The following is a 26,325-nucleotide window of genomic DNA, read 5'->3' on the forward strand; positions in this document are numbered from 1 at the left end:
AAAATGGTCCATGACAAGGCTCCAACCTGCAAAGCTGATCTGGCAACAGCAATCAGAGAAAGTTGGAGCCAGATTGATGAAGAGTACTGTTTGTCACTCATTAAGTTATAAAAGCCAGAGGTGGTGCAACAAAATACTAGTCATGTGTTGGAGCGTTCTTTTGTTTTTCATGATTCCATAATTTTTTCCTCAGAATTGAGTGATTCCATATTTTTTTTCGCTCTGCTTGGTCTAAAAAAGTAACAGTTACTGACTGCCACACTTTTTTTTTCCTGATTTCTTATAGTGTTTCTTAAAGCCAGAAACTTGCCATTTTAAATGACTTTAGTTTTGTGTCATGACTGTGATGTTTTTTTTTCCCCTACAAAATTAAACAACTGAATGAACATCCTCCGAGGCCGGTGATTCCATAATTTTTGCTAGGGGTTGTATTATTCTGAACACTACTGTGTGTGTGTGTGTGTGTTTGTGTGTCAAAACAAGACTTGTGCTTCCAGCCATCTGGAAAATTACAAACACTCAAGAGAGAATAACATACAAATGACTTTAATTTGAAGCTCGATCAAGAACATTAAGCATCAATGGACAAGAACTGACAATCCAAAAACATCTGACATGTAGCTGTCTGAGAATGACAGCAGGTGGTGTGGGCCATACAAGTGTGAGAAACCGGTTAAATACTAAAATGGTAATCTAATTTTCAGCACAATAAACACTCAAAACGTACTGTCCAGATCAGTTTAATGCCCTGTAATCGAGCACTTGATTAATATTAAAGTATTCTGAATTTAACTGAAGATTTTTTTAGTTTAAAATCAAATAAATTGATGTTTAAGTCCATTAATCTAGTATATCTCTTCTCCACTGTAATGGGTACGATGGGCACTGTAATGGATAAAAAAAAAAAACCCCTACTGTGAACATGTTGCCAGATACATTTTTTCAAACGTCACCAATAGAAACAGCCCATAAACCCATTAATACATTTTCTTTCCTGTAGGTTCAGCGGGATTAGAGGTTCTTAGCAGCTCTGTTGGCTGCATTCATTCAGTACAACAAAGTATAGAGGGTTCTAAGACAGTGAAAATGCTGGTGGTTACATTCGGTGGACGCTGCCATGATCGATGAAGTCCTTGAGATTCTGCAGGTTGTCCCACCACTCGAAGAGGAAGTTTCTGGCGATAAGGCTGAACCATGGTGTGACCTCCAGCTCACTGTGCTTGGCTTTTTCCAGCATGGACTTCAGCTCATCCTTGCTCACGTAGCAGTGACTTTTGATCTCATTGGGATCTGGATTCAACTCCACATTCTTTAATGAAACAGGAAAAAGAGTCAGTCATCAAACAATTAAAAGTATACTAGTGTCATCTAGTGTTCAAACAAATGGGTCTTTGTGTCCTGTTAAGGTAAAGTCTGATCACTGAAGGAGTCTTTCATAATTATTACAATCAAACACATTCTTGTAGCAGAGTTTCCTCATTCACTGAGGAACAGTGGTGCCTCCCCTCCCTCCAAATATTTGAAAATGGGCCAAAAATAGGTCTCGGCATGAGTCTTCTGCTTTTGTCACATTAAACTGAAAACTGTCCCATTGGTTTCCACAGCTTTGGCAGCATCTATCTCTCTAGTGTTTCCTCTACACACACACAGCACAATTGTTACTTCCACTCATTCAGAAGGGGAGACACCCGTGTCTTGTGTTGTGGAGTCTTGCAACTTGGGTGCCTTTGTTGATAAGGAAAGGTTCAATGAATGACTGGATGGCATTGTGATCTTTGTGGAAGCAATGTATGTCTTGACTGAAGCACATGAGACGTGAGGAGGAGGCATCCCACTCTGTGTTTAGGAACGTCTTACATCAGTATAATGATCCCATCTTCCAAAGTATGCATCTTCCAAATGCATACTGCAAAACAAACATCATTCCAAGTTTCTATCCAGTGTAGTTGTGATTTTCACATGTGGTGTCCACAGTTTAAATACCAAACTTACACACATCTCTGGTTTGCGCTGTGATTAAACACTGTTGGGGGGGCGGAAATCAAAATAAAATGTTCACTTTTAACACCCTAAAAGAATCAAGATTGAGCCATAAGATCCAGAAAGACAGTTTGTTGTTCAAGCGTTGAACATGCTAACAGATTTACTTATTTCAACGAGATTCATGTCTCTGGGACCTCGGTCTTTGAGATTGGGAGATGCCTGGGAAGAGCTTATGGAGTCATGACGATTGAAATATCAAAGCATATGAAGCCCTTGAAGCAAGAAGCCCTGTCAGACAACATAACAATATTCTCTGACTGCTGTGTGCCATTTAAGTACAATCAGTGGGATGTGCTTGTGTTGCAAGATATGTATTATTTGCTAATTAGTTTTTCCAGTCTGGTTTACACTTATTGGATGCATTTTAACAGCCTGTGCCAGTTAAGCCCTTTCACACATGGCTTACATACAGTTGCATTGTGATGGACATGGAGTATGCTGGAAAATTGTGCAGCTTTGGTGTAGTCCCTGTGTAGGCTGTTGTGTTTGTGTATGGTTGGGTTCCTAGTCTGGCTTACAGTTTCTTACTGCCACGTATGTAGCCTTCCCCACTCTCTTTGTGCCTTTCACAGTCCACACCTGCCTACGTTTTATTTTGGCATTTCCACAATGCCAAAAAAAAAACGGTACATGACCGGCACTCATGTTTCCAGATGTACAGCGGGAGACAAGCTGCTGCCTCATCACAGTTGCGTTGTTGCACACTTAGAGAGCGAGCAAGACAGAAACCTTGCGCGCAGAGGGTGGCAAAGTGGAGCTACAACCAGCGGTCGCATGCTTGATCCATCCGTGAGAAGTGAATGGTGGACATGGACATGTCCTCTTGCTGGTAATCTGTCCATGAGGAGTGGATGTGTACATGTCCTCTGAACGTGGAAGCTTGGCCTGCCTCTTCTTCCATAGTTTTGAAGCTTCACTGCCAGCAAAGTCCAGCGGGATGAATAAAATCTATCAATCGAGGTATGTACCAATGAAAGGACTCTGGCGTAGGGTTGTGTAGAATTGCGGAGGATAGGTGTACAGTAGCATAAGGTTGTGTAGACTTGCTTAAAAACTGCATACTTTCTGCGTCAAGTGCTCGACGCATAGGGGAGCAAAAACTCAGCATAGAGCTACATTGCTCGGCGTAGTCAATACGTCGCAATGTGCAACTCTACGTTGACCCTGGTGTGCAACTGGAAGAATGGCTGACTGTTACTCTCTTCAAAATAAAACTATTAATAATAATAATAATAATGTGCCCTCCACTGTGGCCCAGATATGACTATATCAAGTTGGGAGAATTGTATTTTCAATTTCAAAACAATCTGTTTCTTGCTCAACACAAACTCTAAAGAGGTGAGACAGTACTACCTTCTGCATAAAAAGGATGTAGTCAATCTCATGTTCACCCCAAACACTATCTGACTGGGCCTTGTAATGGATCCTTGTTAGGTACGTCATTTGATCAGGCGTTACCTGAAAAACAGCAGAAAGAGAAATCACTAACTGCTATTTTAACAATGGTTAAAAACAGTAAGAACAATGCTATCTTTAACAAGGGACACCTGGCACTAGGGGGAAAAAAAAAGACCTTTGGTACCATAGAAACTGGTTACAATCTATCTGTGTAACCAGCGTAGCATCAAGTCATCTGGTCTGTATTACTGCAAATCTGTAGCAGACACTATTGGTACATAACATACTACACGACACAATGTTATACCAGTTATTTCAGATTACAGGCAGAACTGAGTAAGTGTGTGACAGAGGTACAAAAAGTAATTCCAATTATTTAACTGTGTAACCCAATGCAATATCCAAGTTTTCACAATAGAAAGAAAGAAATAAAACCAAATAGACAGAAACTTGCCAGACCAAGGTGAAACATAAGGCCGGCCTTGTACTGCCAATTTATGATGCCCGACTAGCAATGATTTTGCTGCAAATAAATAAAATTGGATAACTAATTACAGCCTGTCATCAGGCCATTATCTGAGCAGGAGCGTCCTCCTCTGTCACAGCACTTACAGGTAACTCCAGACTGTCTTTGATCATCCTGGAGCTGATCAATGGCTGAGCCTTTGCCATTCTGGTTATTCTTCTATCCATTTTGATGGCTGTTTTCCATTTTCTTCCACGCGTCTTTTTTTTTGTCCATTTTAAAGCATTGGAGATCATTGTAGGTGAACAGCCTATAATTTTTTGCACCTGCGTATAAGTTTTCCCCTCTCCAATCAACTTTTTAATCAAACTACGCTGTTCTTCTGAACAATGTCTTGAACGTCCCATTTTCCTCAGGCTTTCAAAGAGAAAAGCATGTTCAACAGGTGCTGGCTTCATCCTTAAATAGGGGACACCTGATTCACACCTGTTTGTTTCACAAAATTGATGAACTCACTGACTGAATGCCACACTACTATTATTGTGAACACACCCTTTTCTACTTTTTTTTTTTTTTACTAATAGCCCAATTTCATAGCCTTAAGAGTGTGCATATCATGAATGCTTGGTCTTGTTGGATTTGTGAGAATCTACTGAATCTACTGGTACCTTGTTTCCCATGTAACAAGAGTAAGTAAGTAGTAAGAAATATACTCAATCTTTTTAGTCACATAGCACTACTATTATTCTGAACACTACTGTACAGCCCAATCATTGTTAGGTGCAAGATACACACGAGTGAATGAATGAATGAATGAATGAATGAATGAATGAATGAATGAAAATGAATGAAAACTGTTTATTTCGAACATTTGATACAACAACAATTACAAGATAGATCAGTAAAGACAACAAAAAAGTTCCTACTGTGTACCCAACATGTCCGAAAAGGGGTAGGGTGAAGCATCAGCTTATTTATCCCTACCCCTTCTTCCCCACAACCAGTAATACCCTTTGCCACATATACACATAAATTCCTACACACCTAAACCGATATCAATATATATATATATATATATACATATATATACACATACACATACACATCAACATACATACACATATATATACACAAACATAAATATACACCTACACATACCTACTTACATACAAAATACTATATATTTACAAGCCGAAGCAAAAAACAAAAACACCCTAACCCTCATTACCCTTCCTCCTCCCTATACCCAGAAAAAAACATATTTTTGTACCGCTGTTTGAACTGGTTCATGCTTGGACATTGCTTGAGCCCCACTCCCAATCTGCTCCACATCCTCACCCCACAGACAGAAATACAGAAACCTTTTAATGTTGTTCGTGCCCACTGATGCTTTAAATTAAATTTCCCCCTCAGACTGTAATCCCCTGATCTGTTAAAAAACATATTTTTAATATTTGCTGGAAGTAAATTGTTTATTGCTTTATACACAATTTGTACTGTTTGAAAATGAACCAAGTCTGTGAATTTTAAGAATTTGGATTGTAAAAATAGTGGATTTGTATGATCTCTATAGCCAGTATTATGAATAATTCTTATAGCTCTTTTCTGCATTACTGATAGTGATTGTGTTGTACCTTTATAAGTATTACCCCATACCTCTGCACAGTACTGTAAATATGGTAAAACCAGTGAGCAGTAAAGAATGCGGAGTGAGTTGTGGTCCAGAATATGTTTCGCTTTGTTTAGAACTGAAATGCTTCTTGACAGTTTACTTTGTATATGTTTTATATGAGTCTTCCAGTTTATCTTATCATCTATTATCACCCCCAGAAACTTATTTTCATGTACCCTTTCAATATCTACCCCCTCGACTTGTAACTGAACCTGTATGTCTGTATTACAATAGCCAAATAACATGTATTTTGTTTTACTTAAGTTTAATGATAATTTATTTCTGTCAAACCATATTTTCAATTTTCCTATTTCTATACTGATCCTCCTCAGTAACTCCTGCAAATCCCCCCTGAACAAAAAATGCTTGTGTCATCTGCAAATAATACTAATTTTAATATTTTGGAAACATTGACAATATCATTTATATAAATTAGAAACAGTTTTGGACCCAATACTGACCCCTGTGGGACGCCACAAGCATTGTCCAAGCATGATGATGTATATTCCCCCAACTTCACAAACTGTTTTCTGTTACTTAAGTAGCTTCTCACCCAGTGCAACACCAACCCCCTAATCCCATACTGTTCAAGTTTATTGATTAATATGTCATGATTAATTGTATCAAAAGCCTTTTTAAGGTCTATAAATATTCCAACTGAATGTAATTTGTGGTCTATGGCGTTTGTAATCTCCTCAACTGATTCTATTAATGCAAGTGATGTTGAACTATGTGCTCTGAATCCATATTGACTATCAGTAAGTAATTTATGTTTATTTATGAATTTGTCTAATCTATTATTGAATAACTTTTCTAATAATTTGGAAAATTGTGGAAGCAAAGAAACAGGTCTATAATTTGTGAAGTGGTGTCTATCCCCAGTCTTATACAGCGGCACAACCTTAGCTATTTTCATTTGATTGGGAAATTTACCAGTTTGAAATGATAAGTTACAGATGTATGTTAATGGTTCTACAATCCATTCAATGACCTGTTTTACCACCACCATATCAATTTCATTTAAATCGGTAGATGTTTTATATTTACAATTATTCACAATGTCTATAATTTCATTTCCATCCACTGCTGTGAGGAACATTGAACAGGCATTTCTTTCTATGAGATTATTATCCCAATCCTCAGGTTGGGAATCGGGAATTTTTTCTGCCAAGCTTGGTCCAATATTTACAAAAAAATTATTAAAACCGTTGACTACCTCATCCTTATTTTCCTTCTTGACATTATTATCAATGAAATACTGAGGGTAACTCTGTTTTTTATTACCATTTTTGATAATGCTATTTAATATATCCCATATTCCTTTAATATTGTTTTTGTTATTATATAATATGTTACTATAATATTCCTTCCTACATACCCGTATAATATTAGTTAATCTATTTTTGTATTTCTTATATCTATTTTCTGCCTCTTTAGTCTTTAGTTTTATGAATTCTCTATACAGTGTATTTTTCTTATTACATGCATTTCGTAACCCTTTCGTCATCCATGGTCGAGCTTGGATTTTTTGTTTTCTGTAGTCTTGTTTAATTGGACAATTTTTATCATATAATGATGTAAATATTTGTAAAAAAGTTTCATATGCACTATCAACATCACTTTCACTGTATACCTTTTCCCAGTTTTGCTCCTGTAAATCCTTCTTTAGTGTGTTCATGTTTTCCTCTGTCCGCACTCGCCTGTATTTTATTTTCTCCTCTGGCTGATTCCGCCGATGGTTTCTATTATAAACGATGAAAACTGGTAGATGATCACTAATGTCATTGATTAATAATCCACTCAGTGTTATTCTCAATATCATTGCTGAATATATTATCAATTAAGGTGGCACTATGGGATGTAATTCTGCTTGGCCTGGTGATTTTTGGATATAAACTCATACTGTACATTATACTGATAAATTCATCTGTTATTTTATGCTTATTTGGATTGAGCAGATCAATATTTAAGTCACCACAAATGAACACAGTTTTTTGATTAGTTTTTGAGAACATTTTTCCCATACAGTCAGTGAATGTTTCAATACTAGATCCTGGTGCTCTATATATACAGCTGACTAATACATTTTTGCTTTTTTCTTCACATATTTCAATAGTTATACATTCTAATAAGTTATCAATCACAGTTGTCATATTGTCTACTATTTTATAATCCATGTTCTTATCCACATACACAGCCACTCCTCCTCCACTCTTATTTTTTCTGTTTACACAATTAAATTCATATCCATCCAGTTCAAAATCCATTCCTTTATCTTCATTGATCCATGTTTCTGATATAGCAATTATGTTAAATATTTTTTTAAACTGACTTAAATATTCTTTAATGTTGTTAAAGTTTGCATATAGACTTCTGCTGTTGAAATGGATTATTGATAATTTGTTATCCGTTTTAATGATCCGATTAAACTGTTCATCTGTATAATAGCAACAACTGTCATTGATATTTGAGAAGAAATTATTGTCCGGGTCTATATCGTGCTCCAAGTCCAGTACATTGTGGTCTGTGTATTTAAATGTTCTCAGTTCTACTTTTCCATGATCAGCAATCCTTTGAGTTATATCCTTCTTGTCTCCAGATGTAGATGAATAGGTAGTAGATGAATAGGTTCCTCTGGTCTGTGTCATGGTGTTGTGATGTGTTTGTGTCCTCATACCTTATTGGTCATATTTGTCCAGATCCTCACTTTAAGAAACACTATTGTTCATATTTGTCCAGCTCCTCGATGTTCCTTATTGCCATGACTTTTGCTTGTTCTGGTGATCCGTTCAGTTTGATGAATATTTTACAGTTTGAAGTCCATGTGTGCTGGATTTTTCCCTGTTTCTTTAAGAAGCGTGCTTTCCTGGCGATGTCGGCATTCCGTTTGGTGAGATGTTCATTGATGAATACGTTTGTCCCTTTCAGTTTTCTTCCTTGTTTTAACAGTGCTGTTTTGTGTTTTCTGTTGATGACTCTCATGATGACGGTTCGTTTATCACCGTCATTTCTCCGGGGCAGAGGGTGGCACGCTTCAATGTTATTTAAATCCATTTCTATACCTTTAGATAGGAGGAAATCAGCAACCTGTTTTTCCACAGAGCTGACCTCCTGTTCACTGGGCTCCCCTCCGCTCTCATCTGTTACCGCCCGTGCGTAGGACCGTGGTTTGATATGAAGACCTGTGATGATGACGTCGTTAATTCTGGTGTACTGCTCCAATTCAGCCACTCTATTTTCCAGCTGCACCAGATGCCGGTCTTTCTCGGCATTCTGGAGCCGTAATGCCTTCACCTCCTCCACCAGATCCATGATTGATTTCTGTTGCTGCTTCACAATAGAAATCTCCTCTGATAAAAAGTCCAGAGATTTTTTAATATCGTCACCTTCCTCCGCTGTCAGAACCTTCTTAGGCCCCATGGTCGGCTTATGAGCAGCTTGTCGATCGCCGACGTTAACAGCCTGCGTTGTTTGTCACCGGGATGGATCTGCAGTGCGCTGGTGCCGCGCGGCCTCGGTGTTTCCGCGCTGATGGATCCGCGGTGGCTGCACGAGGCCTCGGGGAAGCGGCACTCGTGACGCGCGGCTCTAATGACGCAGCGCGCGGCCTCAGTGAATTCACCACGTTGGGCGGGCCTCGGACGTTGTTGCTGTCCAGTCGCTGGGCTAAGTTGCCGGTTGAGGTGGTATTCCCACTGTCCGGGTTGGCAAACACCGGCGTGGCAGATGGCAACTACAAACACCACCTCTGAAAACTCAGGTACAAACTTTTTGCAGCTCGCTCTGACGACACGCAGCTCTGACTGACTTCCTTGCTTCACGGGCTCGATGTGTCAAACCCAGGCGCGGTCCTCAGCGTCTCCCGAGGGGAGGATTTAGCAAAATGACCCATCTTGTAATGCTTAATACTTAGGAACCATAGATGCATCCTTTTGCAAGCCCACATCTGAAAGATATTTTACTGTGTGTAGTATGCTGGAAATGTTTCCAGGGTGTGTGTGTGTGTGTGTATATATATATATATATATATATATATACACATATATACACACACACACACACATCTGTAACACAGGGAAGGATGATAGAAATCACTGATCAGATGGCAAAACTTGGAGGGTGAACACAAATTAAAACTTAATTAATGGCCCCTTCACACATAATGTGAAGTTTGGATGGCATTTGGACGAAAACAACGAAATAGCACGGAAAAGTTCGAAATTAGCATATGAAACATCACGCCAATTGGCAGGCGTGCATGAACCCGGTGCAAGAGTTCGTGCATGTGCCGGTGTCTTTTGAGCAGGAACAGTGCCATGGCGTCACTTATGTGGTATATATATATATATATATAAAAAAAAGCTGGTACCTTTGGAACCACATTGTGCTGCTTATGTGGAATTAAAAACAAACAAAAAAACACACCACCCCCTGGGCGCGAACTCGTACCTTTCAACAGCTCTGATTGCCAGTCAGAGACTTTACCACTGAGCTACGGAGCTGTTCTTTGAAAGCTGCGGAAATCTGCCTCATATCAGGAAGGACATGGAAGTATGACAAAATAAATTAAGATCACACACCATATAAAAACACCGCATTTATCAAGTGAGCAATACAAGTATGAGCCCTTCTGTTCCTCTGTAAATGATCCATGGTCACAGATATACAGTCATGAAAAGACATGAAGGAGAAGCAATTCACTCATCTCATTCATGTCCACATCTGCTGGTGCGTCTAACTGGACGTGCGCGTGTCTTGTGGATGACGTGCTGCAGAACACCGCATCATGTGGAACAGAGCTCACGTGGGTGACATGACAGGGAGATCGCCTGCTGCATGTTCTGATCTGATGGCCCATTTCAACCTGGGAGCAGCCTGTCCATGTGCGCGCCGTGCGTGTGCTCACTCTCTGCAGCACGTTGCCACAGTGATATGTTTTTATTTATGTCCACTTGATAACAGCAAACAGATACACGCGCGTCACAGTGGACAGTTGTTTGTCCAAACACAGTACGTTGTGTCCAGCTGGAATGTCCAGATCCACACATTTCCACAGCCACTTCAGTGGGAGGACACACCTGTCAGTTCTCAGCGCACACACCAAAGCCACACTCGTGTGGGACTTAGATTTCTCTGCGAGTACGAAGGTGATTGTCTGCAGTCTGTTGTCGTGCCAAGAGTGTGACTGGCCAAACATTTTCTAAATGTCATGCGAACGGTGTTAGATGTTCGTGCGTGTCACCTGAAATTTGGCCGCCACCTGCCACAAGAGGGTGCTTTGGGTTTGCGCAGCGCACACTTTGTCTTTCAGGTGCTTGTGTGCACAAATGTTGTAGCAACAGGCGTACGAGGTGCTGGTGACAGGGACGACACATGGTTTGCACACAATTCTTGCATCATGCGCACTAAGTGTGCACTTCGTCCAAACTTCGCACTATGTGTGAAGGGGCCTTAAGATTTCACGCCCAAACCATTGTGTAAAATCTGAAGGGGGTCAGCTTTACAACATTTGTGGTTTAACCTATATACGAGGTCTGTTAGAAAAGTATCCGACCTTTTTATTTTTTCAAAAACCATATGGATTTGAATCACGTGTGATTGCATCGGCCAAGCTTGAACCTTCGTGCGCATGCGTGAGTTTTTTCACGCCTGTCGGTTGTGTCATTCGCCTGTGAGCAGGCTTTGTGTGAGCAGTGGTCCACCACTCTTGTCGGATTTTTATTGCGAATAAATGTCTGAACGATTTGGAGCTTTGCTGCATCAATTTTTTCCAGAAACTGTGAGAGACCTCCAGGTGGACACCATTCGGAAAATTCAAATGGGTTTCAGGGACGATTTTATGGGGATTACACAGATTAAGGAGTGCTCCAGCCGGTTTAAAGACCGCCCACAGCTGCTGAGAGCGCGCTGCGCTCCGAGCGCCGATTGACAGGCTCAAACCCCGCTGAAACAACCAGATCATTTCCAACGTGAAGGCTTTGTTGATCCGGGACGTCATCTGACTTACACAAAAATGGCAGGAGACATGGACATCAGTACTTTTTCGGCACATTCCACTGTTACAGGAGATTTTTTCATGGAAAGAAAAGCGGACGGATGCGCCACGGAGCCGTTCATGGCGCGGCACAAAACCACCTCCGTGTTGGTCTCACAGGACGGCTTTGAGATGGCTTTCAGACGGCTGTCGGTGGGTTTTCAGTCGTGTGACTAACCGAGAAATTGTGGATGAGCCTGGACATGCCAGAACATGTCCTGTGAGGCTTCATCACGGCGTTGCTTTGCGCCGTGCGGCTCTGCCGCGACGCGCGGAATTCCTCCGCTCCTCTTTCCATGACAAAAACTCCTGTAACAGTGGAATGTGCCGTTCATTTCCAAACTGGATGTGTTTTATCCGGGATGTCCTCTGACTAGCACAGGAATTGCGGAAGACGTGGACATCAGCACTTTTTCGGCACACAGACAGACGTGCAGAGGAATTCCGAGCGTCGCGGTGGAGCCGCATGGCGCAAAGCAACGCCGTGATGAAGCCTCACAGGACATGTTCTGGCATGTCCAGGCTCATCCACAATTTCTCGGTTAGTCACAGGACTGAAAACCCACCGACATCCGTCTGAAAGCCATCTCAAAGCCATCCTGTGAGACCAACACGGAGGTGGTTTTGTGCCGCGCCATGAGCGGCTCCGTGGTGCATCCGTCCGCTTTTCTTTCCATGAAAAAAACTCCTGTAACAGTGGAATGTGCCAAAAAAGTACTGATGTCCACGTCTCCTGCCATTTTTGTGTAAGTCAGATGACGTGCCGGATCAACAAAGCCTTCACGTTGGAAATGATCTGGTTGTTTCAGCGGGGTTTCAGCCTGTCGATCAGCGCTCGGAGCACGGCGCGCTCTCAGCAGCTATGGGCGGTCTTTAAACCGGCTGGAGCACTCCTTAATCTGTGTAATCCCCATAAAATTGTCCCTGAAAGCCATTTGAATTTTCCGAATGGTGTCCACCTGGAGGTCTCTCATAGTTTCTGGAAAAAATTGATGCAGCAAAGCTCCAAATCGTTCAGACATTTATTCGCAATAAAAATCCGACGAGAGGGGTGGACCAGTGCTCACACAAAGCCTGCTCACAGGCGAATGACGCAACCGACAGGCATGAAAAAACTCACGCATGCGCACGAAGGTTCAAGCTTGGCTGATGCAATCACACGTGATTCAAATCCATATGGTTTTTGAAAAAAATAAAAAGGTCGGATACTTTTCTAACAGACCTCGTATTTTAGCTTTGAGTAAAATTGTGGTAATAATGAGTAGCACATAGACTGTATGAAGTAATACTGTTGTAAGCAGTCATGTATAATAGTGGGAAATACAAATTTTGAGTACTATTAATAAATCACAACCAATTTTCTCATCAATTTTGGAATTGGAATGCAAATTGAGGCCACAAATCTGCAATGGAAGGCCGGCCAGAGTCACGTGTTTGCTCACCACCCTGAAGTTGTGTGTTTCAAAGACCAGATTTTTTTTTGTCACCATTTGCCAGAATATAGGAAATTAACCATTAACATTAGCCGTCCAACTCACAGTAATGCACAGACAACACACGTGCACACAGTTTACCTGTTCCACGGGAATACCCAGTTCGGCTTGTAGTCTCCTCTGAGCGGCTCTCTTCACTCCTATAGCATCCTTCTCCTCCAGCTCTCTGGGTGTGTGTAGAGGATGACTACAGCACGTGTTTGTGAAACAGCCTACACACACACACACACACACACACACACACACACACACACACACACACACACACACACACACACACACACACACACACACACACACACACACACACACACACACACACACACACACACACACACACACACACACACACACACAGAGCTGTTGTAGACTGGCAAAGTATTTAAAATAAAACCACATCTAAACAAATCTTTGATTTTTGCTGAAATGTTGGAATATTAAAATTAAATTCCAAAAATAATTTTCAAACACCACATCTGGGTTCATTTTGGTTTGGTAGTGTAAAATATCAAATTATTTTTTTTTTGCTTTCAGCAAATCCAATGGTACTGCTGAATTAAACTGCTCTGTTGCCAGATGTCATAAGGTGAACAGCAAGAAGGAAAAAAAAAAAACCCTTGATCTTTAAGTGAACTCTGAAATACACAAACTCCTAAAACTGCACATTGTTGTATTAAAAATAACTACAACAGTAATAACAACAACAACAACGACAAGCTTTATCAGCCAAGTATGTATACACATAAAGGGAATCTGACTTTGGTTTAGCATAACTCTCATGGTACTTACATGGCAAACATTATGTTGTGCAAAAGCTAATATTTACTACAATGATGAGCCGCTGCTTGGCATGTTTGTACTACAGAAGTATAAATAGCTACTGAGTGATATGTACATGTGCTTTCTGTAGTTATTTACAATGATGAGGTGTTCACATTGGTGACAGCCTGTGGGAGGAAACTGTTCTGTGTCTGATTGTTTTTGTACTCAGTGATCCGTAGCACCTGCCACAGGGGAGGGACTGAAACAGGCTGTGTCCAGGATGTGTGGGGTCTGAGGTGATGCTTCCTGCTTGTTTTCTCAGTCTAGAGGTGTATGAAGCTTGGATAAAGGGCAGGTTGGCCCCAATGTGGCCCTTTGTAGTCTTTTTCCTGTCTTGTACTATGGCTGACCAAAACCAGAAAATGATGGATGAACAGAGAACAGACTGGACAGCACTGTAGAAATGGGCCAGCAATTGTGACAACAAGCAGAATTTCCTGAACTGACACAGAAAGTATATCATCTGCTGGGCCTTCTTGGTGACTGAGGTCCCAGGACATGGGATTAGTGGTGAGAATAGCTAGCATATCAGTCACCATTAAAATGCCTCACGAAGCTCAACACCAGACAAGAAGTGTTGCATGTTGCAGCAACAACTCTGCTGCTTTCTTCCATTGGTGGTTGGCATGCATTATAGAGTGGATGAGGAAGAAGAGTCTGGGTCCTTATTCCAGGAAAAGATGAAACCATATGAGAGCATCAAGAACTGTACAGTTCTGTCCAAACAAAACAGCATCAAGAACTGTGCACTTTGGACAGTTCGCACAATACAGTGTGAACTGTACAACCCTGATGTGGATCATGCAGACCTGGAACAGTCTCTCTCAGCAGGGATGACCACATTCCATTGCTGTTCTGGCAGCTTGGAAAGCATAAATTGCAGCGTGTGCGCACACTGAGGTCTGCAGACCTGGACACACCCAGATTTTGGTTGGTGAATACACTCACTTCTGGTGTGACCACTGTAGCAGTGTGAGCACTGAGTGATTGGCAGTTGCTGTGGTGGATTACTTCCTAATGAAATTAGTATGTCTCGAGTGCATTATGAGGCTCAGACTTAGGCGACCTTTGGTTGTCTTGTCTGTTGTCTCAGTGTACGCTTCAACTGCGATGAATGAAGTGTGGAACATTTTTTTGCTTGCAGTTAAAAGCAACTGTAATGACTTTGCCTCAAACAATGTTTCTGTGTAGGCTCTCAGTTGTCCAGGTGGTTTCCATAGTAGAGAAGCTTGAATCTTCGACTGGACTGGGTTGCTTGATGTGAGGACGTTTCGCTTCAAATCACAGAAGCTTCCTCAACTAAAATTCTTGCTCTGGTAGTCTGACTTCTGTCTTGACTCTTGTAGAGAAGAATAAACCAGAAGCCAACAAAAGCTGGAGTTTTTAACCTAACCAGACCCCTCCTACCGAGAGGCCGACTGCTATAGGCTAGTGACTAAACAATAGCTCTAATTAGCACCTATTGTGCACTCTCCTAATGATGGGATGGAAGCCTCCCCTGATGGCAGTTTCAGTCTTTTGTTCATGGTAATGAGTCTTTCACGTCATCAGGAGAGTCGTCAAGAGAGACATCAGGGGAGGCTTCCATCCCATCAAAGGTTTATACAACCTGGCTGTGGCAGACAGATTAAGCTTCTGTTCCACTAAGTGAAGAAGGAGCCACGCACCCTGTTTTTTTTGGGGGGGTTTTCGTGAGCTATCGTGGCATTATAGTGGCTCTGAGAGGCATTATCTTCAGTTAACGAGGCTCCTCTCTGAGCGTGGTGCTAATTTCAAGATGTTCAAAATTTAGCAACAACAGCATGGCACAGTTTGTGTTCGAGTTACTGCGACGGCTTAGAGGCATTGGCGTGGTGCTTACGAGTCTTCAAAAAGTCCATTATCCTGGCACCTCATTTTCTGCCAAACCTTGGATGTTGAAAACACTTCTAATCACTTCTGGCATCACAGAGGACTGTTTCATCTGGACGCTTTTTTTCCTCTTTCCTGCTCCATGTGGGATGTATTTTGAACAGCTTAAGGTAATTATTTTTAATGTTTTTTATAGCTTGATAAAACAGTTCCTAGCTGTAAAAGTATGTCTGTATGTTGATGTCTGTTGTATGTAAAAGTATGTTAATTTAATATCTTGTTAATGGATCACATGAGCTCCGCTGTGTGTGCGCACAGAGGCAAGACCTGAGAGGCTATTTTTGGAGCGGCTCTCCTCCTTTGCGCACACAATTCCACCGGCTCTGTCCGCTGGACTCTATATAAAATAATTATTTTGTAGCAGATTAATCATTTTCTGTCAACCCTTGGATGCCGAAAATACCTCTAATCACTTCTGGAATTAATGGATCACATGAGCTCCGCTGTGTGTGCGCACTGAGGCAGTGACTCATCATCACATTTCAAATGAGCATTTAGGCAGAACGCCAGCTCACAAAAGAGTGATAGTTCAATCAATACTGGACGAACACAAAGTTAAAATTTGGGTGACTGCGTGAAAGTGGATGTGTGTTTAAAGCCATGGAAGATAATAACTCCACTGGAGCAGCTAAGGGCAGGAGCTGTGCGGCAACACAGGTGGAGAACGTGCAAAAGACCGATTTTGAAGACATAACACAAAGTTAAAAGTTGTATCATGGTGACTTGTAAGCTGTGGAAGAAATAAAGAAATATATAGAAAATGATCCACAGGTGTATATAATAAAATGGCCACCTCATTCTGTATGCAGAACGGCACCGCGCGCAAAAGAGTGCTTTTGCAGAAATAAATGGACGAACACAAAGTTAAAGTGGATTCACGTTGTAAAAATGATTGTGCTTAAAGCCAGGGAAAAAATAAAGCCAGCAAGCCACGGATGGAAAGGAAGCCAGGAAGAGCAGAGAGGCGGCTGTCCATGAAAGGACAACAGCAGTGCGTGAGCAAAAGAGCGATTTTGCAGAAATAAATGGACAAACATAAAGTTTTGTGTGTTTAAAGCCGCAAAAAAAAAAAAAAAAAAAAGCCAGAGAGCCGCGGAGCCAGTGAGGAGCACAGAGACAGCTCTCCAGGAACCCGTGGTTTGGGTCTAGCTGGTCTGGTGCATTACAGGTGGACAGCAGCCTGGCGCACAGCGCACAACTGCGGAACTGTGATGGAGTGTCTGTTTTTGGACTGCGTTTAAAAAAAAAAAAAACAGAAGGGACATCTTTAAATACTGCTGTGGAATTGAAAACCCACACTTTAAAGGGACCAGGTGTGGGAGGGCTGGAGGTTTGGACCAAACTCATGCCTAAACGTGCGCCAACATGGCGTTATCATGGCGCTACGTGGCTTAGTGTGGCTGATGCGAGCCATTCGAGGCTCTAATGACAGGTGGTCGTGGCTCACTAGAGGCTGCTACGCGGCACATGCGGGGTACAGAGAGGCACATAGTGGCACCTTCATAGTGGATACGTGATAGATGAAAACATGGGTCATTCTTCAAATAATCACCCCATACCCATGCGTGGCTCTTTCTTCAGCCTTCATTATTCGGTGGGACCGAGGCTTAATTCTGCGAGGTGTCGATGGACCCATGGTGGTTGATGACACTAAACACTGCTACACCTATCCTGACATCATTTGTGATTCTGTGCCCCTTTTCTTGTTAAAAATGCCACATTTTTGGAGGTTTCTGCATTAATTTTACAAACCAGACAATAACAAGCTAATAAACTGTTTCTTACAAAGAAAGGCCCTGTTAATGCTCAACATATCACATGAGGATGCAGTACCACTGTGATATTTCGACACCGGAACAGAACCCTCAACCCCACTCACCTAAGCATGATACTATACAACATGTGCAAGCTCACTAGTTAGTCGTTTGTTTTTGTCTTGCATCTTTTCAAGCAAACTGGAGTTTTAAGGATTACCTGGAAAAGTGATTTTGGCATCAGACCTTTGCTGTAAGAGAAGCTTGCCTTCATTGTTGAAAATGAAGACACTGAATGCTCTGTGTAACAAACCTGGCAAAATTGAGAGGGAGAGAGAAAAAAAAATTGTCTTAATAAGATGAACCCCAATATGCAACAATATGAATGTGTTGTGCACCTCTGTCGATGTTGGAGTTAAGGTGGCAGTTTTTCTTGGTGTCTGCTCCAATTTTACAGTCATTTTCATCGATGAGGATGCACATCTCAGATAGGAGCTGCACCTGCTTCTCATCCAGGTGATTTATGTTTATTTCAGGCATTCTGAGTGCATGATGGAGGGGTCTCGCCATGCTGCATTACAGAAGGAGCAGTCAGACATACTCTTGCATACATCAAGAATAGAAACTTTTCATGAATTTATTTTCCCCAATCCCCTTTTATCAAATGTGGAAATCTACCATTTCAATAAGAAGCAATTTAACAAAGTTTTAAGATAGTAAAGGATTATTAACGTTAATAATTCATTATTAGGTAAATAATTCATTTATTATATGGCTGTTCAAAGCTGTTTTCATCTTGTTGGTCTTCATTTTGCATGTCCACTTTGAGCTTGGTTTTTGTTAATTCCTCCAGTTCAAACTTGTCAGTGTAATAAAATTCACTCTGAGAATATGGCCCTCTTTTTCACTCATTTCTTTGTTCACTTTTTGTTTTATTTTGCTCAGTGAAAAACTAAACAAAGTCACAAATCTGATACGTGAGCTGGACCGACTGCCATGGTAATGGTCTGGTATGAGGACGCAGCCATATAATACATTGTTTTATTTACTGTTAAGACTTTCAGTGGGTGAACAGTTTACATACGTCAAGATGAATGTCTGAACAGCATAGAAGGTTCCAAAAGACAGGAGATACTTATGGAATTATTTTTAAAAGCTTTTGAAGAACTAACTGGCATAAATAAGGGTTAATGTGGGCAGTATTTAATGGCCTACCCAAAGAACCATTAAACTATTACCTTAATATTATTAAGAGCAGGAAGGAAAAAGCAAAGGCATTCAAAAATAAGTATTATACAAATGAAGAAATAAATGAAATGGTCAGGTCCATAAGTAATTGGACACTGCCAATTTTTGTAGTTTGCAACGGAAGCTTCATAGTGGAGTAGCAACTTTGTTAAAAAGACCTGAAATTTCTACTTTGCGAAAAGGCACATATACACAAGCCTAGATCTATTTCCTGTATAAAATCCACTCCACCATGATGCAGTGATGCCGGCAAAACGGACTGAAGCTGTATCTTGCACTCTCTCTCAACAAATTTTAAACAGTTTTCAAGCGTTCTGGGGTGGCACAGTGGTTAGCACTGTTGCCTCACAGCTAGAAGGTCCTGGGATCACATCCGCAACCTGGTCCTTTTATGTGGAGTTTCTATGAGTTCCCTTCGGATGCTCCAGCTTCCTCCCACTTCCAAAGACACGCAGGTTAGGTGAACTGGTGACTCTAAACTGACGATGTGTGTGTGCATGTGTATATCTGTCTGCATGTGTGGCCCTGCAACTGACTGGCGCCCTATTGCACCATCACCCATGACTGGAGTAAGCAGGTATAGAAAATGAATGAATGAAACATTCTGTATCTTCTGACCATCAGCTTTATTTTTGATGCACCACAACGACATTATTCTCCTTCTCATCTAAGGTCTTTGGTCTACAGTGTGTCAGGAGGAAAAAAAAAATCCATCATTCTCTTCCATGTGTTGAGAGTCAGAGAGGTCTTATATTGGAGCACAAGTACAGTATTCATTTGACAGGAAAATAATAAAATGTGAAGTCAAAAGTTCAGAAAATGTGTTTAGCGGTAAATACTGAATTAGAAGGAGAAAAAGAAAAGGCAATCGCCCCTAACTCCAGGGTTTTCCTGTGAATGTATTATTTCTACTCATTTTTAGTCTAGGCAGTGGCCAAGTGGTTAATGCGCTTTCAGTGCAGAAGGTTCCAGGTTCAAATCCCACCCCTGCCACATTTCTCCATGTAATGTGGAGTTGCGTCATGAAGGGCACCCGGTGTAAAACTTGTACCAATTCAACATGCAGATCCACCTTGGATTTGCTGTGGCGACCCCGAGTGCAAACAAGGGAGCAGCTGAAGGGACTTACTTTTAGTCTAGGCAGTCTATGGGAAATATACAACCTACCCTAAACAATTGCAACAGAAATTAAATAAAGTAGGTTTGATGGTCGAATACATGTTGAATAACATCAGAAGTTTACCATAATATACTGAGTGGAACTGGGTGAAATTACCAAGTGAATGAGTCTTGGAATTTGATTTTTGCCCATTGCTGCAGTGTTGGAAGATATTGCTTTTGGGCAACATCATATATAAGTAGTCTAAATCATAATGAAAGTTCTGATCTATACAAAAGGCAAACAAGCTATATGCAGACACTTATGAAGTTTTATTTGAATGTTATATGGGCCTAGAATAAATTAAAAATCAATTATCCATTACAACAGGACTGACAGGCGTCCCACACATTAATGCCCATTTTGCTTACTCGTACAATGTAAAATACAATCATAATATAAAGTTTGTTTCTTTAAATCCCTTGTTAACTAGATTAAAAAAAAAAAAAACTGAAAATGTGGAATAAGCTAATAAATCAGTTTTATGTTATTTGCATCATTACATGAAGAGAATCTAGTACACAGTAAAATCATGCTGTGCAACGAGCTCAATGTAGCTACCCCCGCTATCCACGTAAAAAATCCAAACACCGTTTGTGCTGCTATAGTTTGAGATATTATATATATATATATATATATTTTTTTTTAGGTAATTCAGAGGTCACCAGGCCCCCAGCTTGCTCCAAAATGAACCAGACTGGTCTACTTTTTTAGTGCTGGTTTGTGGATTTTTTGGGGGGGGGGGGGGGGGGGCAGCTTCACTGAGCTTGTGAAACATGAGTGATGCATTACTGTACAATGAAAGTGACCATTTCAAATGAAATAAAGCAAGACAAGAAGTTAGTGCTTCTGGCATGATAGACAAGTAGCACAAGAAGGTCTATCATCTCCAGCAAGAACTGTCTCCTGCCTTACACCACCTGTTTGGACTATCAGTAGATCAGCATCTCCTGTTGACTGGTGAATGTCACAGCCAATCTGGTCCAGGGTTTGGGACAGCAATGATATAAACTGCTGCATGTTCTTTGTTGGAGAGGAACTCCTTTTTGTTCTGAAGAGTCATGCTTGGGATGAAATGGACTGTTGCTCCAACTTTACCACCGCTTCTTTTCAGATGTGCACAGTCTTTGGTGCTTGGGGCATCACTGTAACCATCAAACACAACAATGGTTTCGCCATACCTTTGAAGGACCTGGATGGAGTTTATACTGTTCTTCTCCCATGTTGCGCCTCTTGTCCAAGGGATCCGATGCACCAATGTCCCACCATCCAAAACATACTGGACTGCTTCAGTTGGCCCAGACAAAGCAGCAACCTCTTGGGACCACAATGCATCTCCAAGTGTAGATTTGTTGGCTAGTCTCAGGATATTTACAAAGTCAGATACAGCTGACAGGTAATGGCAAAGCTCATAAGCATCTGTCACATTATCCTTCCTGGTAGTAGCATGTCTAGGGGGAGGTGATGGTCTCGTGGTTCAGCATTGGGCTTGAGACCAGAGGATCCTTGGTTCAAATCCCAGCCTGACTGGAAAAATCACTAAGGGCCCGTGTGCAAGGTCCTTGATCCCCTAGTTGCTCCTGGTGTGTAATGCGCACCTTGTATGGCAGCACTCTTGACATTGGGGTGAATGTGAGGCATAATTGTAAAGCGCTTTGAGTGTCTGATGCAGATGGAAAAGCGCTATATAAATGCAGTCCATTTACCAGCAGTTGCCAGCCTTTGTTCTTATATATTATGTTCTTGTACAACTTCAACAACTAATTTTAAAGAAGCAGGTTAGTAACAACAAAAAGAGAAACAAATGTTTTGGGTGACCTTACACAAAGTTTCAGCATGTCCTGATCTGTCACAAAACAACAGTGTGATAATACAGGTGCTGGTCATATAATTAGACTATCATAACAAAAGTTGATTTATTTCAGTAATTCCATTCAAAAAGTGAAACTTGTATATTATATTCATTCATTACACACAGGCCGATATATTTCAAATGTTTATTTCTTTTAATTTTGATGAATATAACTGACAACTAATGAAAACCCCAAATTCAGTATCTCAGAAAATTAGAATATTACTTAAGACCAATACAAAAAAAAAAAGGGATTTTTAGAAATGTTGGCCAACTGAAAAGTATGAACTTGAAAAGTATGAACATGTACAGTACTCAATACGTAGTTGGGGCTCCTTTTGCCTGAATTACTGCAGCAATGCGGCGTGGCAAGGAGTAGACCAGTCTGTGGCACTGCTCAGGTGGTATGAGAGGTTGCTCAGAGGTTGCTCTGATAGTGGCCTTCAGCTCTTTTGCATTGTTGGGTCTGGTGTGTCGCACCTTCCTCTTCACAATACCCCACAATAGAGTTTGCTGGCCAATTAATAACAGGGATACCAAGGTACTTAAACCAGGTACTGGTAGCTTTGGCACTGTGTGCAGGTGCCAAGTCCTGTTGGAAAATGAAATGTGCATCTCCATAAAGTTGGTCAGCAGCTGGAAGCATGAAGTGCTCTACAACTTCTTGGTAAATGGCTGCATTGACCTTGGACCTCAGAAAACACAGTGGACCAACACCAGCAGATGACTGTGGAAACTTTACACTGGACCTCAAGCAACATGGATTCTGTGCCTCTCCTCTCTTCCTCCAGACTCTGGGACCTTAATTTCCAAAGAAAATGCAAAATTTACTTTCATCAGAGAACATAACTTTGGACCAATCAGCAGCAGTCCACTCCTATTTGGCTTTAGCCCAGGCAAGACGTCAAGTCAGCAGTCTTCCCCATGATTGTGTAGCCTACAGAACTAGACTGAGAGACCAGTTAAAGGCCTTTAGAGGTATTTTGAGTTGATTAGCTGATTAGAGTGTGACAAAAAGGGTCTTCAATATTGAACCTTTTCACAATATTCTAATTTTTTGAGATACTGAATTTGGGATTTTCACTAGTTGTCAGTTATAATCATCAAAATTTAAGGAAATAAACACTTGAAATATATCAGCCTGTGTGTAATGAATGAATATACAAATTTCACTTTTTGAATGGAATTACTGAAATAAATCAACTTTTTCATGATACTGTAATTATATGACCAGCACCTGTATATGTTCTTTTTGCATGTTTCTTGATACAGGAAATGCATACGCAAAAACAGATTTTTTTTTTTTTTTTTTTGCACGCGAATCACTTAAGTCCTGTTTTGGGGGAAAAAAAACAAAAAAACAAAACAGGCATGTTGTCACACTGAACCGCAAATCTTCCCACCTGTTCAAGCTAAAACAATGCTTTAATAACGGCATACATGAATGATGATGAAGAGTATCTGACATTATTAGCAAGCGCGGAAGGAATGTTTTAACCCCTTAACGCCCATCGTCGCAAATATGCTACAATCAGTGACTCAAATATGCAACTTACCAAATTGACCTGTATGCCTGTTGTCGCAAATTTGCAACATACCATCATTATTATTATAACATTATAATAAAGTAATTACCAGAATACCCAATATTACTATCTAGTTTTTGTGCAAAAGTGAAATAACATTATTTACCATCTACTTAAAGACAAAAACACACACAAAACATTTTTTTATATACAGCTATATAAATTCGAGCATTAAGGGCAGAGTCTGGTCTGATATTTATTTGGAATGTTAGCTTTAACGTTTATACAATGAAAAAAAATCCGTGATAGACCACAGAGTCTTAACTGTACCTGAACAGAGATTTGGAGACAGCCGTGGGTCGGGAGACTTTCCACGCAGCAGCAGCAGCGCTACGTGGACGAGATGCGTTTGATTTCAGCACAGCAGCTCCTTCACAGGACACCGTCCGAAGGCCCGCCCACAGAGCTCGCATCATGGCGTGACAAAAAACGAAACACCAATCACAAGGATCCAACGGAAAACCCGGACGGGATCACAGACAGTATCAGAAGGTCTGGTCTCTGCTCCAGCGTCTCCAGAGACAGATTTGGAACACCACCCACAAAATTAACACATTAAATCAAAAATCTTCATTATTATGTCACAATCAAATGTCATATCAGGACTTTCTGCTGTTTCCAGAAAAAAATATTCATTCTCATCAAACAAGCACAAAGTTGTGGTCCTTGAAGGACAGACAGCTTAAAAATAATAAATAAATCTGGCTATATTCAACAGATGTTTGGTCCCACTAACTTACTCAGGGTTCTTGCCAGCGCAGTTGAGCATAGGGGGGCCCTAAGCTGTGATTTAACCAGCACAGCGGGGCTTTTCTGTTTGTTTTTTCTTTTTTAAAGGACACACATTGCACGTGATTTAATGTCCCAATTAGCAACACAAAGTGGCCCTCAAAATGCAGGAAATAGTTCAAAGGATTATAAATTTCAAAATATTCTCGAGAGTGGGGTGCCCCTGGATACTCCTACAATACTTGTGCCTGCAGCACTCGTCGCGTGGCTATCCACCCATTTCAGGTTTCAAATCCCGCAAAACCTCGGAGAGGTTGCCGCGCTGCAAGATCTCAGTAACACTGAACTGCACTGAGATGCTCTGATCACGCTGCACTTTAACCGCTGCACACGGACAACAGCATTAACGTCGCAACATAAAACAATTTTTATATTGTGCCTAAAACTCTCATGAATATATTCTCTGGGTTTATACAATAGACGTTGTTATTGCGTTTGTTTTATGTAAACATGCGAGAATCACAGACTGTCTCTCTGTTATTTTCAATGGGAGCTGCTGTGAGCTACGCTCGCTTCCTGATCATGTCATTCTGGGGAAAGTGAAGTTTGCTCTTTAACGTCTTGATTATTGTTCTTTACAACACTGTTTGTACTCTTTGTTCCAGACTAACATATATAATATGTCTGAAATTCGGTTTGCGTTTATTAAATTCCACGTAGATTAAATGTAGCAGACATGGATTATTCATTATAATTGTTTTAGCAAGTTTTCAGGGTATCATGCAGCAGTCTCTTATTAGCATGATGAAAGCACAAAAAAATTACATTTCTGTAGTATAATATTAACTTACAGTTGTCATCATGTGGATTCTCTATGTTGTTTTGACTGCAGCGACTCTCTGGCGCGCAAGGGATTATGGGATACATGAAAACCCTGGATGCCCCGCTATGTTCCCCCTATGTTGTGAAAAAAATCGTGGTGAGAACCCTGCTTACTGATGGCTTTCTGTAAAAAGTAGTCTGATCACATTATTTTCTTGAGATTTTGAGCGTACAGTGCCTTTTGGGACAGCTGCCCCATTAGGTATCATGGATTACTTCCTCAACTGAATGTTTCCAAAAAAGGATTTTTGATTAGATTATTACCAATGACTTTGGTTGTAGAAAATCCCCCATTTTTCTTTCAGTCTAAAACCTGCATTTTAGACTCAGTGGCTGTTGAGATACAGTGACAAGACATTTCATCAAAGGCCAAAATGAGCATTTCCAATCATATTTCGGACAAATGTTTAGTTGGTTCCAAGATAAAACTGAGGTGTGGGTCATTTAAGCTTAAAATCTGCTCTCTGGGTGCAGCACAGAAGCGTAATGGTTAATACTGTTCCATCACGCTACTGAAAACAATATCCTACTATTGCCGCTTCAATAAATGTGCAGAGTAAAGATACTTGTAAGGTGTGTTAGCACTCAACTGAGTGCCCTGCTGTTATCTCCCCTCGATTCACTATAATAAGGCCTATGATACAGTTAGAAGCGGTAGTACCTTCAGAATCCACTTCGTGTTTTCCTTCACACACTGCTACACACCATCACACCACAGCGCTCAGGCCTCTAACAACTGTCTGCTACATTTACAACGAAACTCAACCAACACCTTCGGCTACTCACAAGTGAAGTTTACTCATTCTAGGTAGGTAAACGACTCGACATAACGTATCCTGTGTTTGACCAAGCTAAGTTTTTTTTTTTACCAACCTGGATACTGTGAAGCGTCTGCCAAGCGCTCATCACATTGCATTTTTTTTTTTACGTTCTCGCTTTTCATTGGATACGTTTTCGGCGACGTACCGTCCTATTGGCTAGTAAAGTAAAAATACCAGTCACGTGATGCTGAACCGGAATTGTCAGTAAAATGCGTGGTGTCAAAAATTGTATTTAAATATCGCTATTAGATATTTCGAGAGCTGTATCTGCGACATGTTCATCATCATAAAGTCGTGCGTGTTTGTGTGTAATTTAGGCCGGGTAGCTGCGTGTTTTTGAATAGCTGCTGTATGGTGTTAGCATGGCCAGCTTATAGCTGAATGACAGATGTGGCAGTCTTCGTCCAAGCTAATGCCGAACAAAATAAGTCTCGTTTTTGCACTTAGATAAGTTA

General features: G+C 40.9%; 2 protein-coding genes across 4 annotated transcripts in view; one reads left to right on the forward strand and one right to left on the reverse strand.

The window, feature by feature from the left end:
* Window positions 1-580: 580 nt before the first annotated feature.
* On the reverse strand, window positions 581-25,942 carry idi1 (isopentenyl-diphosphate delta isomerase 1). 2 transcript variants are annotated; one of them, XM_034171837.1, is made up of 7 exons: window positions 25,836-25,942; window positions 23,709-23,901; window positions 17,992-18,164; window positions 17,814-17,906; window positions 13,188-13,318; window positions 3,397-3,501; window positions 581-1,309 (listed from the first exon to the last, which is right to left on the reverse strand). In XM_034171837.1, exons 2-7 carry the CDS (start codon window positions 23,852-23,854, stop codon window positions 1,097-1,099), a joined length of 861 nt encoding a protein of 286 aa, XP_034027728.1. In that variant the 5' UTR covers window positions 23,855-23,901; window positions 25,836-25,942; the 3' UTR covers window positions 581-1,096. The 2 variants fall into 2 exon arrangements, with proteins under 2 accessions (XP_034027728.1, XP_034027731.1); XM_034171840.1 differs by lacking the exon at window positions 25,836-25,942 and having other exon boundaries at window positions 23,709-23,918.
* The window catches only part of wdr37 (WD repeat domain 37), a 91,281-nt gene continuing 90,606 nt past the window's right edge, over window positions 25,651-26,325 (forward strand). For both annotated transcript variants that reach the window (XM_034171825.1, XM_034171816.1), the window contains exon 1: window positions 25,651-25,857. The gene's annotated coding sequence lies outside the window, so the exon portion shown is untranslated. The remainder of the gene's footprint in view (window positions 25,858-26,325) is intronic.

The sequence above is a fragment of the Thalassophryne amazonica genome, chromosome 1 (assembly GCF_902500255.1).
Source record: "Thalassophryne amazonica chromosome 1, fThaAma1.1, whole genome shotgun sequence".
Taxonomy (NCBI): Eukaryota; Metazoa; Chordata; class Actinopteri; order Batrachoidiformes; family Batrachoididae; genus Thalassophryne; species Thalassophryne amazonica.

What these genes read in the sequence shown, in the direction of transcription:
- idi1 (XM_034171837.1), bottom strand. Translation starts at nt 23,854, where the DNA reads ATGATGCGAGCTCTGTGGGCGGGCCTTCGGACGGTGTCCTGTGAAGGA. An exon ending in TAACTCCAACATCGACAGAG is followed by an intron (nt 17,907 to 17,991) that starts GTGCACAACACA and finishes CAATTTTGCCAG; the next exon opens with GTTTGTTACACAGAGCATTC. An exon ending in ACATCCTTTTTATGCAGAAG is followed by an intron (nt 1,310 to 3,396) that starts GTAGTACTGTCT and finishes GTTTCATTAAAG; the next exon opens with AATGTGGAGTTGAATCCAGA.